Source organism: Tinamus guttatus, unplaced genomic scaffold (assembly GCF_059628265.1).
Source record: "Tinamus guttatus ecotype Peru unplaced genomic scaffold, ASM5962826v1 Tinamus_guttatus_pri_ptg000030l, whole genome shotgun sequence".
In the NCBI taxonomy this organism is placed as follows: domain Eukaryota; kingdom Metazoa; phylum Chordata; class Aves; order Tinamiformes; family Tinamidae; genus Tinamus; species Tinamus guttatus.
The window spans coordinates 3,196,947-3,214,950 of NW_028288564.1; the positions used below are offsets into that span (position 1 = coordinate 3,196,947).

Sequence of the window (18,004 nt, forward strand, 5' to 3'; positions counted from 1 at the left end):
AAGTCTAAAACTGACTTTTTAACATAGAACATAGCCACAGCGCAAAAACCTCATTTCATCCATAGGAGATGAACTTCAAAAGTCATCCCTAACATAAAAGCTCAGCAGCAAACTCGACACACAGAGGGTAGGAAGCCCAGCAGAGATGTCTCTCCCCCTTCTATACCAGGGTGATTTTTTGTCCTTAGTGTGGCCAATGTTGCACTATGTCAAGGCATACAGCATCCAGGCAGTGGCTAGGGGCTATCACTTTCACCACAGCTGCATGGGACTAAAAAAGGGAGCTCCAGGCAGGTAGCACCACTAAGGGCATCCTGGGGCTGCTGCCAAGTAAGCAGCTACCAGCAGGCACCGACTAGCCTATTTTGTTGACTGCAGCTGAAACTGCAGGGTCCAAAGGAGCTTGGAGGGGCCAAGCTTTGGAAGTACAAGGGATCCAGCAGCTGAACCCCCACTGACATGCTGCCTGCTGCAGTAATTTGTCAAGAAAAAATATTGATGATTGTGCAATTCCCTCTCATGTCTCCACAGGAGGGTTGCTGGTCTAAGGCACCTCCTGGGCTTCATCTTTTTCCTGTGGTCCATCAGGGATCCTTATTCTCTCCAATAATGAATAGGCAGTGGGCAATCAGCAGCCCTGCCTGGTATTTTCCCCACCACCTCCTGAGCACCCTAGGAGAAAGAAATTAGTCCCGTTACCATGAGTGAATGATGTTAATGTTTTACTAAGCATACTGAGCAACATGCACACCTAACCCAACGGACTCATGTTTGTTTTGTAATGAGGTCCTGTAAAACAGGCTTATCCAGGGCACGCCATCATTGATTTCTGCTCAAGTTAATAGGCAGAGAGTTATCAGTGCAACTCAGAGGGATAACATGTCAGGCTGCATCTAACCTTTTAAGCATGATCATCTAGGAGTGTAGGAGTGTTTAACCTTATTGCCTAAGCTCATTAATGGTACAAACCCATGGGAGAGGAAGAGATGTTACCTCTATCCTCACATGGACAAGCACAGTTAACTCAGACCACCGCAGTAAGGCACTCCCAGACACGTTTGTCTCATTTTGTGGAGAATTTGAGTCTCCATGAGGCCGGATTTTGTCCACGACTGGGTCAGCAGGAGAGGGGAGACACATGAAGCCTCCCCTGGCTCTGCCTGCCACCACAGCGCTGCTGGGCCGGAGAGCACATCCCAGTTTCCCCCCCAAACTGGGGCTAGCCGTGCTGCCAACCCCAACACATGGGGGACCAAGGGCCAGGCTCACACCCACGGTCCCCCAGCTACAGAGGGGACAAATTGTCTTCCCTATGGTGCCTCTGCCCATGCCATCATGAGGTGCCCCTTCCCCAGCCGCTCACTCCCGTGTGACCCTCCCCCACCGCATGCCCGTCCTTCGGTTAGATGGTGAGCCCAAGGTCAGAGATGGGGACATCATATCCAGTCGGGGAAAGCAAACACCGGGCCCTGTTTAAGCAGCTCTGAGTACATTAAACACCTCGTGGCGGTCCCGGCTATCCTGCACCTGCATGTGCCACAGTGCGCAGGAATGGCCACCCTCTAGCCAGGCCCTGCAAGCTCTTTTTCATTCCCAACTACAGTTTTCCATGAAGACCCCATACATGCGGTGGTTACACACATCGGCCTTGTCCATTGCCCAGCCGTGCCACGCGACTGCATGTCACTTGTGTTCTGACTTTGGCTCTTGCCACCACCGTTCCCTGTTCCTGCTTTGCCAGTAGGTCTCTCACCCCACTCACACCTCAGGACCCCATACTACTGCAGTCAGACATCACAGTTCTCCCTCTTCACTGTTTCACCCAAGGGATCGCAGAATCACAGAATCACAGAATGGATGAGGTTGGAAGAGACCTCTAGAGATCACCTAGTCCAACCCCCTTGCACAAGCAGGGACACCTAGAGCACGTGGCACAGGGTGGCCATGTGACATGAGTTGAGAAAAAGGCAGGTTTCTGTGACCTCGAGTGGAATTCATCAAGGAAGTACAGAAAGTACAGGCCAGATCTCACTCTCTGTTCTGGAGAACCCTCCAAGAAAAATCCCTTATTACCCTTTACCTTTTTAATTACCAACTTTTCCTCCAGAATTCCAAGGGAAACATCACATTCTGAGTCAGTTTGTTGGCAGAGAGGTGGAAAATACCCAGATTCTCCTAGGGAAATTTCTTAGCTCTGTAATGCTCATTCAGTGAATAAGGTGTAGCTGTTACAGGGAATCTTTGATGCGACTGAACAGGAGAGGCCTGGACATGCCCTGGCACACAAGGGAGGTGACAGTGCCAGGTATCCCCCCTGCCACCTCAGGCTTGTGCCCTCAGGGCAGTCTGGCGACATCCCCAGCACACAGCACATGGCCCAGGGCCTCCAGGCCTCTCCTCAGACACAGCCAATTTTCTTGAAGGCTTTATCGGCTCTAGGTCTCAAAAGGAGACTAGAGGGATGAAATGTAAAAATCAGCAAAGAATAAAAATCCCCAGAGACACGGGAACTACTGCTCTGAGAGGGCTTGCAGCACATGCAGGTGCAGGCTGATACTAACCTGAACCAGAAGTAAGTAACATGGCTTGATTAGACAGCAAATTGAGGAAAAAAAATCCTCTGATTTGGGTGCAGCAGCCTGGAATAAAATATGTTTTTTTAATAGTCTCAGAGCTGGAGAAATGGCAAAGCCAGCACTTACTGATTGTGTAAGTATAGTGCTTAAAGGACCATAATAAAATTACCAAATTACCCTCATAAGTTGCCCTCTATATCAGTGAGATTTAGCTATTATCGACTTGTGGACCCCTAGACATTTTTCAGCAGAGATACGGTTCTCTATATGGAGAATATTAGCCTTTGGGCATAGGTCTGCTTTTTTTCTAACAGTAGATGACCGTTAGAAGTTGTCTACACGAGATCATCAGGGACCACAAACCATAGGTTAAAAAAACAGTGCTTCTCAGTAGTCTACCAGCATCTCTGCATTGGAAGGAAATGAGAATGACACCTCCACGGTTTTTGGTAAATGAGTGCATATGATGACAGACATTTGATGAAAAAGATTCCAGACACCAAAGACAGACACTAAAGGTTTGAGAGTGGTTGCTACCCTTAGTTTATGTGATACGCCAGCAATTAGGGAAGAAGCGTCAGAGCTGGGTGGAGTAGATTTGAGGGATATTGAGACCTTTCCAGACAAGAAAACAGTGCAACCCAGCAAAGTCAGGTCATTCCCATAGCACTGCATACATATGAGGTGACATGCATTTATTTTTGTCAAATCCAACAACACACCTGGAAATGACAAATACGGAAATGCAAAGGACTGCTCAGTGGCAACATTATTAAGTTTTTTCAGGGTTATGACTCTTTCATTAGTTAAAAACAGATTAGAACTGGAGATGCAGGAACAGTGTTGGAAGGGGTCTCTGGCAGTGCTTCCGTGGTTATGCCTGCTGAGGTTTTAGTGTCTCTGAGGATGCAGAGTCACAGCCTCACCCACCCCTGATCCCGTGTGGGGTCACCCTCATGGACAGCTTTTTCATTGTAGCTAATTGGACTTTTTGTTGTTGCAGCCTGTGCATGTGTTACCTCTTGTCTTTTGCTCCTTGGTGCAGAGTTCGACTCTCAGTGCCAGCTGCTGCCTGACAGCGCTGTGCCCCCAGGGAGCGTGAGGAGGCTCTGCCCTCACCCGCGTCACTAATGAAGGTGTGAAAGGGTGTATCAGCCCACGAGGAGCGTTGTAAGCGGCTGCCAGCTGCGCTTTGGTCCATGGACCTCTGCTCTCCAACCCTGACTGCCATCCGCCTTTCCAGCTACCTTGTGCTCCACAGAGCTAGTCCCATCTTCCTGGTTTGGCTACGAGGAGGTGGTAGGGAGACAGTGTCCAAAGCAGTGCTAAAACCAAGATAGGCAGCAGCTTCTGCTCTGACTTTGTCCACGCAGCTGCTGCCCCATGACACCAGGTTGGTGGTGCAATGGACAAACGTCAAACACCTCCTTGTTCTTTGTGTGCCTGGACATGGCTTCCAGGGGGATTTGCTTATGAAGTAGCTATTTATTTTCTAACACATCCTCTTTTCTTCCTATTTAGAAATCATACAGATGAAATACAACTTTTTATGAAAAGTGGGTTTGCATCTATCCATCTAATATTAAATTGGAGGTGCCTGTTCACAAACTTCTGGTGACTGTAGCAAGCAGTTGGCTGGTGGCACACACAGCATGACTTGCACAAGCATTTCTATTTTAGCTCAGGTGCTGGCTCAGATCTCCTGGTGACTTCTTCAGTAAATCAAGTTTCTCAACTTTTGTCTGCTGTTCCATTACTCTCCAAGTAGTGACATCTTTCATTGACAAATAGCTAATGTATTTGACCATTTCGAATATTGAATAAGGAATCTAACAGAGAAATGGTCTTCATTCATCCACTCTCTCTTATATGACTTTTATTTCTTGTTTTTCTTCTGTTTTTTCAATGTAAATACATTTTTGTAATTTATTCAACGTATTTAATATAGTTATATATTTCATTTATGTATTACTTATGTATTATATACCTAACTTATTATAATAAATGTACTTATGCATTTGTATTACTGTGGTCAATGTATTCATGTAGTCTCTATTTATAGAGCTGCTAGTCAGGCCATATTTCCATCCGTAATATTATCCTTTTTTATACTTTTTTTTTTTGTAGATACTATTGTTAACTTTGTGCATTTTTATTTTCAGCTTTAAATGAGCTCTTCTAACCCCAGTTCAGGAATAAGGAAATTTAATTCAAATCACACACTTAAATCACTTTTCTTCCCTACCCTTGCCTAATAAATCTGACACTATCGAATTGAGGTCAGCAGATTACATCCAGATTACAGACTGAAATAAAACTTGCCAGGCTATCTCCTTCCATTTGAAATGTGTATTTTCCTTCCTTTAACCATCATTTTCCCTGTCTATCCTGTAACATGCAAGTTCTGGTGCAGTTCTAGGACTCAACAGGGTTAAAACAGCACATGAGATGTTCACCCTTCATGGTACCTTTCAGCTGGCTTGTACTGCTCAGCACTGCCATCCAAGAGGGGCATGCATGGGCCTTATCTTGCCTTCCTGCATATGAAGCTGTGAGACTGATTTTACAATCTTCCCTTTATATGGTCAGTCCTGGGCAAACGGTGCTGAACTCAGCAAAATTTTAGGATTCCCTTCCAGTGATGCATATGGACAAACAGGATGTAATGTAAAAGAAGTAAATTGCTTGAAATCCTTGGCCACAATGTCATTAGTTTTGTCTTCAGCTATCCATGATGCTGAATTCAAAATCCTAAATTTAGACAGAGTTTATTTCACCTTTTACACAGATATTTATGTTTGGCTCCTTCAATGTCTAGATGATCAGTGTTTTACATCTATTTGCAACAGAAACTTTGTCGATTTCTAGATTAGCCTTTGGGGTGTGAAAGCACAGAAATAACAATATTTGCCTTTAGAATATTATCTGGGATTTGATTTGATGGTGAATATTTAATTTGTTTGTTGTTGTGCTGATTTAGTTGTGTACTCAAGTTGTGTACTGTTAAGATATCAACTGTCTATGAGTGGAGTTAAGAGCTATATTTTCTCCTCACAGTGCTTCTAACTTTGATTGAATCTACTTACTCTAGTTACTCAGTATTCAAATAATCAAAGGTCTACCAGGTACTCCATTTGTACCTTCTCATCTTAAAGCCCTCGCCCCCACAACACACCCTGCAAAGTGAGGACATGACAGTATGCCAAATCCAAAGGGATGAAATCTTGGCTCTGCTGAAATCAAAGGGCAATTCTGGACTCCTACATTACTGGTGTCCAATGAGAGAGTAACACTGTTAGTGAACAACTTTAAAGAGAAGGGTTGAGAGCCATTGACAGTTTCTAAAATAAAAGCCATAATAATCTCTGAGCCTCAGATCTGAGCCCAACACAAAACAGGAATGAAAAATCAGTAATGGTAAATAATCTCTTACTTCTCCCACCTGAGTCTCAGCTGGCTTTGGATGAGCTGCTCACTGGGTACAGGGTTAAGCAGATGTTTCTGAGTCTATCAGAACCTTTGGCTGCAAAGGAAGCGAAAGCGGCAGGTAAATATATAGCCTTTTTGTGGCAAAACTATCTTTCATTACACAGTATTTTTTCTTCTTCCCTGTTGTTCTTCTGGATTTGTTGGTGGTATGCTGAGAAGGAGGCAGGGATATTAAAAAAAAAAAAAAAAACCACATTTCTTCTGTATCTGAATTAGCATTATGAGAGATGACACAAAAATGTTCCCTGTAGAAAATAGAGAGAAAAATACTGGTGAATTGCCCGTCTATGAAACATGGTGAACGCTACAGGCAGTGGAATCAGTTCTACTACACACATTCCTGTTGGAATCACAGACATCTGATCGGATGGATACAGGCTGTAATGGGAGAACTGTGCCCGGTATTTGCAGGGTAATTGAAAGAAGAAAAAAAAAAGAGAGAGAGAGAGAGAGAGAGAGAGAAACAAGTTCTCCTTAGCTTTATCTGTCCTGATAACAGCTATCAAATTGAATATATATCACAAGCCTTAAAGGCACTCTACGAAACGTGTAACTCTGCAGATCTCCTAAGGTATTCAAGAGAAAGGAGAAGGGCATTTGATAGGAACTAACTTTTTTGCCAGTCTGAACACTGGACATTATCAACATTGTTTATAAAGAACAATATCTGCTGCCGATTGATAATTGTAAGTAGGTGCTTTCATTGGTATAGGAAGCAATCTCCTTGACCTTCAGGAGAGAAGAAGGTATAAAAACCAAAGTATTTTTCTTGGCCAACTGTTTGTGCAGCTGTTGAATTTCTTAGTGTCTGAGGAGGACGTCTTTGGGGGAAATTTTGTGAGAAAATGGCAACTTTAAGTGAAAAAAAGACCTGCAGCGAACGGATGGAAAATTTCCGGCTTTTCGTCTGGAATCCAGAAACGAAGCAGTTTATGGGAAGGACCTTGATTAACTGGGGTATGTATTCACACACAAGAGTTTTCTCTTCCTTCTGGTAGGCTTAAAAATCTTGAGGGAGGTAGTGTTGCTTATGACTGGGATATGATGTGATGGTAGCTATTTCATATATCAGTTTTCATGTATGCTTCTGAATCACCTGTAAAACTGATGAGATCTTAAGGCAGAAGTCTGTTTGCTACACTGCTGTTGGTGTGAAACTACAGAACAGGACTTTGCATTTCAAGATTGCTTCAGAAATAAACTGGTTTTAGAGACAGGTTGAGAAATCCCATTTAATCTAGGCAATAAGACAAGAAGAATGGTTCCTTTGAGTTGAATAAATTAGTTTAAAATATTATCTGGGTGGTTCCTTAAAGGATAAGAATATCAAAACAATTCTCCAAATATTTTATATGGATATATGGATTTTATATTAATATTTTATATTTTATTTTATGGTCCAAATATTTTATAAGGACAAAATGCAACTCATTAACACATTAGTTATTTAATTAATAGCCAAGGATTCTGTTTATGCTATGTTGACTATAGTGAGTTCTAGTGTACAGGGCATTTTACTTAATTTATTTAGTGGGTTTGCCTCACTCGGGCCTGCAGAAATCTGGCCTCTCTGTATTTATGCAAAGACAGCAGCATGATGAAGAAGCCTGTAGCTGTGTTTTTCCTGTTTAGACCTAGCCAAGGAAGTGTGGGAAAATAATTTTTGCCCAGTTCTCTGCAAACACATTATGCCTTTCCAAGATTCCGTTTCTGAATTATTGCCTGTTTTACAGATCTGCTCTTTTATCCTAGCATGCTAGCACATATTTCAGCTGAACCTCACTGTCTGTAGCCACACTTGTGTCTACATCACCAAAGTGTTTCATGATCTCTCTCCTGGGGCTCTGTGTATTTTAAAGAAGATGGGTTTCTAGAAGGAATCTTGCTTATATGAAACCTGCTGGCAGAGCTTATTGGCCATTGTGAGAACTCGAAGTTTATAGGATATCATCCTGGAATGTGAATGTTTCCATCTTGGAGAATGTCTGGAGAGGTACCAACGGCTGCAGGAAGTGGTTTCTGCCTTGCAATGAGCTGCCCACACAAAACATTCCTTGGTCTTCTGTACACTGGCACCAGTGGTGTATAAGACACATTATGCCCATATATAAGGAAACTCAGCGTTGTTCTAAATCTCATAACAGGGGAACAAAATACCGAGAGGATGAGTTTGCTGAAGATGATTTCAGATGTAAAAGTCAATGAAGGGGTAGGGGTCTAAAACAAAAACACTTGAAATAATATTGAAATCTGTAACCTGAATAATAATATTGGTGACTTATATTTGTCAGTAAAATGCACTGGCTGTTTTGCGTAACTCATGCAGTGAGCAGGCAAACGGTCTTAATATTGAGAGTAGTTCAAGAAACTGCCCAACCTCCTAAATTTTCTTAAAAATTCTTAAGTTTTTTTGCTAATGTGACACTACCAGCTGCTGCATCCAAACTAAAAGATGTGCTCCACAAAGAAGGGATGAAAATTTTGTTCCAGCCCTTCACATCCTTGCTTGGGAAGCCATTTTTTTCTTGCAAGAACATTCTTTCAAATTTGGAGAAAATTTGCGAATTTAGAGAAAAATGTTGGAAAACGCAGCAGCTCTGCTTGGTCCCCAGCACCGGCCAGGGAAGTTGTAACCTCCGCTTCTTCCACAGTGTGGATCAGCCTGTACTACCTCGCTTTCTACGTGGTGATGACAGGGCTTTTTGCGCTGTCCTTGTACTCCTTAATGCGGACGCTGAACCCCTACGAGCCGGATTATCAAGATCAGCTGAAGTCCCCAGGTACTGCTGCTGCTTGGACCCCATTTTCCCCCCTTTTCTCCTGTGCATCTGGGCTGTGGGGCACAGGCAACTCCCCAGAAGCTGCCAAGGCAAATGCGGCCTCAACAGCGCTGATCCTGCCCGAACAGTCCCTGCGTGGGTTACCTGTGGTGCAAAATTCAGAAGCAGAGTAGAATTAAATAACTCACAGCCGAGACTGTTTCGGTACTTGCCTGAATCCTTGCTAGCAAAGATGGGAAATCAGGTACGTTTGCATACAGTAACAAATCCTTTAGCAGGGAGTAGCTAGTGACGACTTAAAGAAATGACCGTATGCGCGGCCCTTGCCGCCTGCCTCCGCTTCCCTCTCCTTTCCTCACGAAGGTGTGACGTTACGACCGGACGTGTACGGGGAGCGGGGACTGCAAATCTATTACAACGTGTCTGACAACAAAACCTGGGATGGATTTGTGACAACTCTGCACACTTTTCTATCAGGTAAAAGAAAAGTAATGAGGTTTCTGCTATGACACTGAATAGACCTGCTGTTACACTTCCCTTTTTAGGGCAACTCAACTAATTTCTTTTTTTTCTTTTTTTCTTTTTGTTTTGCCCGTTTTAAAATAATTAAATTTCAATTTTCCTCATTCCATCCAACCTCATTTTCTCTTGAAGTCCCTCTTTTCCCCTGATTGAGCAGGGAGGTTGGACTAGATGATCTCAAGAGGTCCCTTCCAACCTCAACCATTCTGTGATTCTGTGATAACCTCCAAGTGATTTGGGGGTGTGTGGCTTATATATGAATAACTTTAGAGGGTATTTTTCTTTCATCTTTCTCACATCTAGCATATACGCCAGCTGCTCAGCATCAGAACATCAACTGCATGAGGGATGAATACTTCATCCAGGACACCTTTGATGGCCCAAATAAAACAAAATTATCCTGCAAATTTACATTGGATATGCTTCAAAACTGCTCTGGCCTCACAGATCCTACATTTGGATTTCCAGAAGGAAAACCCTGTTTAATTATAAAAATGAACAGGGTAAGTACAATCTCGAGTGCTGCGCAGGAAAGGATTCGTCAAGAAACATCGGATAGCATAATTCTCTTTGGGGGATTTGCTGTCTTCTATTGCCACAAACATTAATCTCTGTTTTGTACCAGAAAGAGTCAAATACCGTGCTCTTTCTGACAGACTTGCAGGGTTACTAGAGAAATAGTGAGATTTTTTTCATTGCATCTAGGAAAACAGCAGAGGGCACAGTGGTTTCTAAACAGACTCTCTGAAGCACTGTTTTTTGTTTAGATTTGATAGCATCTCCACAATGCTCTTATCTGACAAACTAGCACATAAAAAAGTTTATATTCTGCAATTTCAGGATCCTGTGCCTGCAGTTCAAGTGTTAGTCATTGCAAATGAGGAGATTTCAGAGATATGATACTTGCACATCTGTCTTCTCCATGCTGCAAAAAATATCATTAGCTGAACCTGTGAAAATAAAATTCAAGACTGCTGGAAATTTCTTCAGTAAAAACCACCAACACATTATTCAAAGAGGGAAAAGGAAGTCTTCCATACTTCCTTTAAATTATTCGGGACATAGAAAAAGGGATGAATATTTTGTTTTTGTGTTCAGGGGAGAACCTGAGGCCTCTTGTTCCGTTTCAGTACTTTGGTGAGAAGAGTCCATATTTTCTCCGGTTACTGAGAAACAAAGTTGTTGTTAGCTTTTCTGTTCACCTTGCACTGTGCTCTCTAGTGATGGGCATTATCAAGAGTCTGTGCACGATCCAGTTCGCATCCGATTTTTGCAGGTGAAATGCAGGCTTCCCCCGGAAAACTTCTTTGCTTTTTCACCCTGCATGGACATGTTTTTTCTCCCAGGAAGAGACAGGATGCATAGGACGAAGTGATCTGTGGGACAGAGCCTCACCAAGCAACACGCTGAGCAGCACGTGACTCTGTGTTAATCTTTTGCACCTTTTTATCTCACAACAATTTCCAAGATGAGTAATGTGTGTTTTCTACCACAGATCATCAAGTTTTACCCTGGCAATGGCACTGCACCAAAGGTGGACTGCACCTATGTAGTAAGTACATGGGGCCCAGAGCGGCAGCGGTGGCCGCAAGCAAAGTGCAGTTGTGGTGGGAGATCCTGCATCTCCAGAAATCAGATCATTCTGGCAAAACACAGCCGGATTCCTCCTAATTCTGTGCACCCTTTTACACCGTTGAACATCCTAAGAATCAAAAATGTGGTTCATTTTAAATCACTTGAAACATTGCTTTCCTATGCTGAAGAACTTGTAATAGTGAAATATGTTTGCTTGAATAAGACATTTGCTCTTTGTTTTCTGTTCCTGATAGGAAGCTCATAAATCAGAGCAACTGTTTCAGGCTTTCAGCAAATTTCAGCCTATTCTAACTCAATGAATTCATTGTTGCCATGTGAACACTTGGCTGTTTTTCTTGGCAATAGTAACAGCAGGGGATTTCCATTTTTATTTGAAAAATTAAAACCAAAACTGGCGCTAAATAGATTGCTGAGTTTCAATAAATATTATGCGGCTTTTACCAGCAATAACTCATTTGTGCAGGGCTGGCTCACCATTGTATAGACCCCTTTTGTGCCTTTCTTTACAAACAGGGTGATGATTCTCGCCCCCTGGAAGTAGACTACTACCCCAGGAACGGCACCTTTAACCTGCACTACTTCCCTTACTATGGAATAAAGGCTCAGGTGGGTGCCCACGTGCTTGAATTTGTTTTGCTTGTAAGATGACAGGTCCGGAGTATTTCTGTCATCTTACATGAACTAGGCAGAAGTTGAAATTTTAGGCTCTATGTCTAAATGGAGAGTGTAAAATTAAAGTATCTCATGTTTTTTCTTTCTCTTAGCCCACCTACACTAATCCTTTGGTAGCTGTGAAACTTCTCAACATTACAAGGAATGAAGAATTTAAAATAGTGTGCAGAGTGATTGGAACTGGAATTATCTCTGATAATATTCACGATCCCTATGAAGGAAAAGTGGAATTTAAGCTGAAAATAGATGACTAAGCAGTAACATTAACAGAGACATTTCTGAAAAAATTGTGCAATGCGAGGAGTGATTTACCCATTATCACTTTTATTTGTATTTATTTTCTTGCTATGATTTTCATAAAAAATGTCCTCAAATTACAGTGAAAGCAGACATTTTCTCCTAAAAGATCATCCATATAGATAAAAATCAAGATACCACTTCCAGTGTGTGAAGGAGTTAGCAATTAACTTGATGTACATAGCTTACCATCCCACGGCTTCATGCAAATATTCGCATAAAACAAGTTTCCTCTCAGCTGAGCAGCTATGACTTCAAAGAAAACAAGTATAATATCAAAACTAGCATCTCAAAGTGTAATAAATAATTGATGTATAATACTAAATTTGGGGCATTGTAGAAGCAATTAGATAGAAAAAGAAATCAATTTGATAATTTGAAATACTAGCAGGCAGTAGAATTTCATTATGCGTTAGAGCTTAATGCCTTGTATAGAATGTATACATTATAAAAGTGTGTTAAAATTATCTGTATCCTGATGCATTACTTTTTTTACTGTTCAGCCAAGTCAGACTATTTTTTTGTGTGACAAAGCAAAGAGTGCAAAAGAAGAGACTCAAAAGCTGCCCTCTAGCCTACAGCTTTGATTGTATCATTTACAATTTCTGTATGTGTACGATTTAATAAAAAATGATCGGTAAGAATGTTACATCTAGATATAGCAAGAAGAATTGTGTTAATTTAACTGTTAAGAGTATTTGCTTTGAGTGAGAGTCATCTTGAATTGCAACTATGAGTTTTGCTTACTTGAAAACATCTAGAAAACAAAGATGTTAAAGTAATAGTAAGTAAGTTAAGTGCATCTAAAATTTGAGAAGCCTAATTCTACCACAGATGATACTCATACTGCTGTAGTAGCCCTGCGCAGCATATTTATTTTAGATGGTGGCCAGGATGCTTCAACCAGAGAATAAACATGGCACAGAAAAAGGAATTCAGGACAAGAAATCATCTTAAGCCTTCCTTGACTTGACAATCTAGAAAGTGGGAAGAGGGAAGAGGTAAACCTTAGTCACTATAGTAACATTTAGATAGTCTGCTTATAGAAAGAAACCAGCTGGAGGGGAGTATTTCCCCACTTCAAAACCACAAGCAACATTTGAGCCTTTTGGAGAAGATCTGAGCATTCCAGATTTCAGAAATAATAAGAAAATGTGCCCTCATTTACTCCTCCTTCCAGCAGCCTTTCATGTTTCATTTTTTACAGTATGATTTACTAAATGAAAATGAACCCTGTATCTTTGCTGGAACATAAACCTCAACTTGTGCATCTTTCCAGATTAATATGGAAAGCTAATAAAACAAGCTTTTTGATAAAGAAAATAATAATTCATGGTCAAAAGCAACCCAAGATTGCCTATAAAAGGTATACTTAAATATCAGAAAAAAAAATCGATTAATCTTTTCTAAAATAGGCATTCTCTGCTTGGCTGTTTCTGACTGTATCTAATGGTTGAATTAGGGATGCAGTATCACAAGCTCATGCTGTCATCGTCCCTACAGCACGAAAGACAGGCTGCTGAACAGATTTCCCAACGCCTGGCACCTCAATGGCTGGAGCTTCAGAATTACAGCCCACCCCGACTTTATAGAACGGCCTTTGGCAGAATAAATGCCTTGAAAGGAAAGACTGAAGTGCCCCAGTGTTCACCAGAATCCCAGAGCACGTGGCACAGGGGGGTATCCAGGTGCGTTTGGAAGATCTCCAGAGAAGGAGACTCCACAACATCTCTGGGGTATCTCCTCTCCCCTCAATATACGATGCCTCCTGGAGCAGGATGCTAGCACCGATACTCCTGTTTTGATGGTTGTCAACACACAACAATAAGGGAATGGTCACTGACAACCCCAACATCTCCATGTTATTTTATGCCTGTGGGGTTTTCTAGACCCCATCCAAACACGATTATTTTTAGCGTACAATATGAATACTCATGATGCCACCATTACACGTGCTTTTATGAGGGCAGCAATCTCTTCAATAATTACTCTGAAAAATGGCTGCAGATATAAAGCTGACTTTATGCTGTGGTAAGGATGATACATGAGAGGCTGAGAAAACGGTACGATCTAGATGCACTGAATTGGGTTCTTTAAATACAAACTTGAAGATTTTTCTCAAACTTTCAGCCATCCAAGCTGCTTCTCTTTCTTTACTGGGACTGCAGTAAGTACAATTGAAGGAACTATGGAGCAAGGGTAGTAGCTAATATAACCAAAACAGAGAGGTCAGTGAAAGCTGCAAGCATATTAATCAGGGGCTAGTTCCCACTTGGCCAGAACTCAAAGAGAAGCATACTGCAGAAGAGCAACCAACAGTGCCTGAGCATTTTGTAATGCTGCAATGGCAGCCAAACACCACGTAGAAGCATTTCATGTAGTGAGCTGGGGCAAACAAGGATGTGCAGAGTTGTATTCCAGAAATATCCAAGTAACAGAAGCTGCAAGATAAAAAACAAAGGTGAAACTAAGCACCAGGGAGGGCATCCTATCCAGTATGCAGGATGGGTGACCAGCAAAACCCAAACCAAGCTAAGTGAAACTGGAAGCAGATGAGATCCCCCTTTGGGGAAGGGTGCACGGAGCATAGAACCCCACCAGTGACTGGGGAAAGATGGAGAAAATGCCTGGCTGCTTCAGCTGGGCTTGCTCTTGAGGTCAAGCTCTCAAGCCTGATCACCCTGCCTTGGAGGCCGGCGAGGACCCCAGTCATCCATGCTAACTGTGCAGCATCAGCTCCAAGGCACTGTATAGTCACCGCTAATTTAGCGTAAGAGAGTTGTAGATTCATATAGACCCCTGCTCAGACAGGATCACCTGAAGCAGGAAGCCCAGTACTGTGTCCAGGGGCTTTTAAATCTCTCCAAGGATGGAGATGTCACAACCTCTCTGGGCAACACTTGCCTGTGCTCTCTGATCCTCATGGTAAAGAAGGTTTTCATTATGTTCCTGTGCTTCAGTTTGTCCCTGTTGCTGCTCATTCTATTGCTGGGCACCACTGAAGAGTCTGTCCCTTCAGATATTTAAATGCATTGAGAAGATCCCCCTCAGAGTTCCCTTCCCCACACTGAACAGGCCCAGCTCTCTCAGCCTCTCCTCATAGAAGAGATGCTCCAGTCCCTTCATCACCAGAAGTGACACTGCCAGGGACTCCCTCTCGTAGCTCCATATCCCTCTTTACTGGGGAGCCCAGGACCGCACACAGTACTCCAGACACGGCCTCACCAGAGCTGAGCAGAGGGGGAGGATCACCTCCCTCGACCTGCTGCTCGCAACGCTCTGCCTAATACACCCCAGGGCACCAGTGACCTTCTTGGCCACAAGGGCACGTTGCGGCCTCATGGTCAGCTTGTTGTCCGCCAGGACTCCCAGCTCTTTCTCCACAGAGCGACTCTCCAGCAGGTCGGCCCCAAGCCTGTACTGGTGCAGGGGGTATTCCTTCCCTTCCCAAATGCAGGCCCTGGTACTTCCCTATATGGCAATTTATGAGGTTCCCCTCTGCCCATCCCTCCAGTTTTTTGAGGTCCCCCTGTGTGTCAGAGCAGCCCATCCCTGCACCAACCATTCCTCATTTTGACTTGCTGAAGAGACATTCTGTCCCTTTATTCACTGATGAGTCTCTTACTATTAATAAAACATATTGACCTTAGCTATTAAATAACTGAAGGGAGGGTCTTTTTTGGATCCTTTTCCAATTCTTCCAACATCCTTTAAGAGGGTGATGCTATGAAGAACAAAGCTGCTCACTTTTGCTCTTACTGTAGGTACTTAGATGTAAAATCACTTTCCAATTTATTATTAGTCTTACCTACACATCCCAAAATCAGATTAGCTAGCTTCTTAAAAAAAAAAGAGCCCAGAAGACTTGTAAGCAGTTCTTTTCCACCATGACACTGAGATAATTTTCAGGATCCCACTTTTGCAGCACACAATCTTACCTCCTATAAGTATATAGGTATTTCTTGTTCAAGAAATGTGTATTTCAACAGTAACAGCATATTTTCTGGAAGTCCTATTTGGCCAGCAATCCACATTAATCTTTTTTTCATTGTTTACTCTTTTCTAATCTGATCACTTACTTCTCTTTTTTAAATATTTACTTCAAAGTTATTGAATAAAAAGTTAAACAGAAGTAAGATATTACTTGACGCAACTGTTCGGTCAGTGATAACTCCACAAAAAATTTTGATTCAGTAGCAAGCAGTTCTTAACCCTTTACTACTATGCTGGTATTGTGATTTTTTTTTAAATCAGAATGCAATAAAACAAAACAAAAAAGGCTGAAAGATTCTGTAATATATCCACAGTTGCCCTTATCAGTTCAAAAGTATTCTTCTACCAAATTAATGTGATGAGACCTATTTTGTACTTTGATGTTAATTTTATAACTATCCTCTAGCTTTTAATGTTAACTGACTCCTTTAACACGGCTTTAAATATTATGTTCAGGGACGATCTCAGGCTGTCTAGGCTATACATAGATGGGATTTCCTCGCATCATTTTGGAAACTGAGACTTAAAGACTGAATTAATGCTAGAGAATTTACGCATTATTTCAAAATATGTTAAAAATCAGCATCAGGAATGCAGAAATCCACTCTACCTTTCATAAATCACATGAATTGCCTGTTTTAGAAGTGATAAGCTTTAAGGACGTGCTTAATATTCTCTCTCATTTCTACGGAATTCTCCCAAGCTCACATGCTAAAAAAAAATGTGAGCCTTCCTCAAAAGTCTCCAACCTTGCTGTTTTTAACATCCTATAATGAAAAACATTCCATTCTTAATACCATTATAAGCCATTCATGAGTGACAGGGTAGAACCTTGCAATATTTACTCTATATACCAAAATATTGAAGTGTTAAATCTTTGAGCCTTGGTTTGAATTTCAACCTGTTCGATACACTGAAAATATTAACAAGGAAGCGGAAAGTTAGCAGAACACAAAAGCACTTACAAAACTATTACATTGATAATTTTAAATTAACAACAGTCTCTCATCCTTACTGTCTTCTACATCAGGATGTTCTGCCTCTATTATAGCACAGGTGTGAACCAGTAATGAGATGATTTTCTTTGGTTGCTGTTTTACTTGCTGGTGTTGGAGTATTTTGAATGCTCTTCTCTCTTGCATGAGCAGCAGCTCCTCAGTCTCCAGGCTTGAGTGAAAGGATGGCAGGCCTAGGTGAGGTCCATCATGGTATAGACAAAAACCACCAGCATAAGCCAATGCTGGATTTAGGGAACAATCGTGCAGGTCACTTACTGCCCTTCCTCAGTCTTCTCTCAACATCAAGTCTATTAGGCACCCCTCAACCTAGAAACCTATCCTAAAAGGAAAGTCTTCACTTCTACTTACAGAGCTAACCACCATTTTCATCACAGAGGTTTTCTAACTTAGGTCAGCTTCTCAAAATCAACTCAGCTTCCATTTAATCCACTGCATTCTGTTCCTGCTGAGTCTTGGGTATGCAAGCAGGCCAGATGACCCCCTTGTTAGACCATTCATGATGCTGATGCATATTTTCTAACATTTTTTTTTCTTCTTTGACTCATAGTTTCATAGCACAATTCAGGCTGGAAATTAGAGACCTCAGGAGGTCCCTAATCCAACCTCCTGCTGGGTTGGCTGTGAGGTCAGACCGGGTTGCTCAGGGCATCCAATCTGGTCTTCACACTTGAAAGACAAGGTCGGCACAACCTCTCTGCACAACCCATTCCACAGCTTGATCTTCCTCGTCATGAGAAAGCTTCTCCTCATATCCAGTCAAAACTGCTTATTTCAACTTACGTTTCTGTCTCTCATCCTTCTGCCATACCCACTGTGGATGTGCTGTCTTCATGTAACATTCTCATGGGTACCGGGAGGCTGCTATTACATCCCCAAAACTCTGTTGCCTCAGCCCCTCCTTACACAGCAAAGTGCTCCCTCTCCCCTCCAAAATCTTGGTGGCCCTCCATAACCCATGGAAGCTCAAGGAGAAAACTCAGGAGACAAAAAAATAAAACACATGCAAAGAAAAATCTTAAGTATCAAACTTCACAAAAAATGACTTTAGAAGGTGCTACTC

At 42.1% G+C, this 18,004-nt stretch overlaps 2 protein-coding genes across 2 annotated transcripts in view; one reads left to right on the forward strand and one right to left on the reverse strand.

Annotated features, from left to right (window-relative positions):
- Positions 1-18,004, reverse strand: part of CDC16 (cell division cycle 16) — a 441,073-nt gene that overhangs the window by 391,398 nt on the left and 31,671 nt on the right. The window lies entirely within an intron of this gene.
- On the forward strand, positions 6,911-11,889 carry ATP4B (ATPase H+/K+ transporting subunit beta). Its single transcript, XM_088530451.1, has 7 exons — positions 6,911-7,022; positions 8,717-8,845; positions 9,209-9,322; positions 9,671-9,870; positions 10,863-10,919; positions 11,477-11,569; positions 11,728-11,889. The coding sequence occupies exons 1-7, from the start codon at positions 6,911-6,913 to the stop codon at positions 11,887-11,889; spliced, it is 867 nt and encodes a 288-aa protein (XP_088386577.1).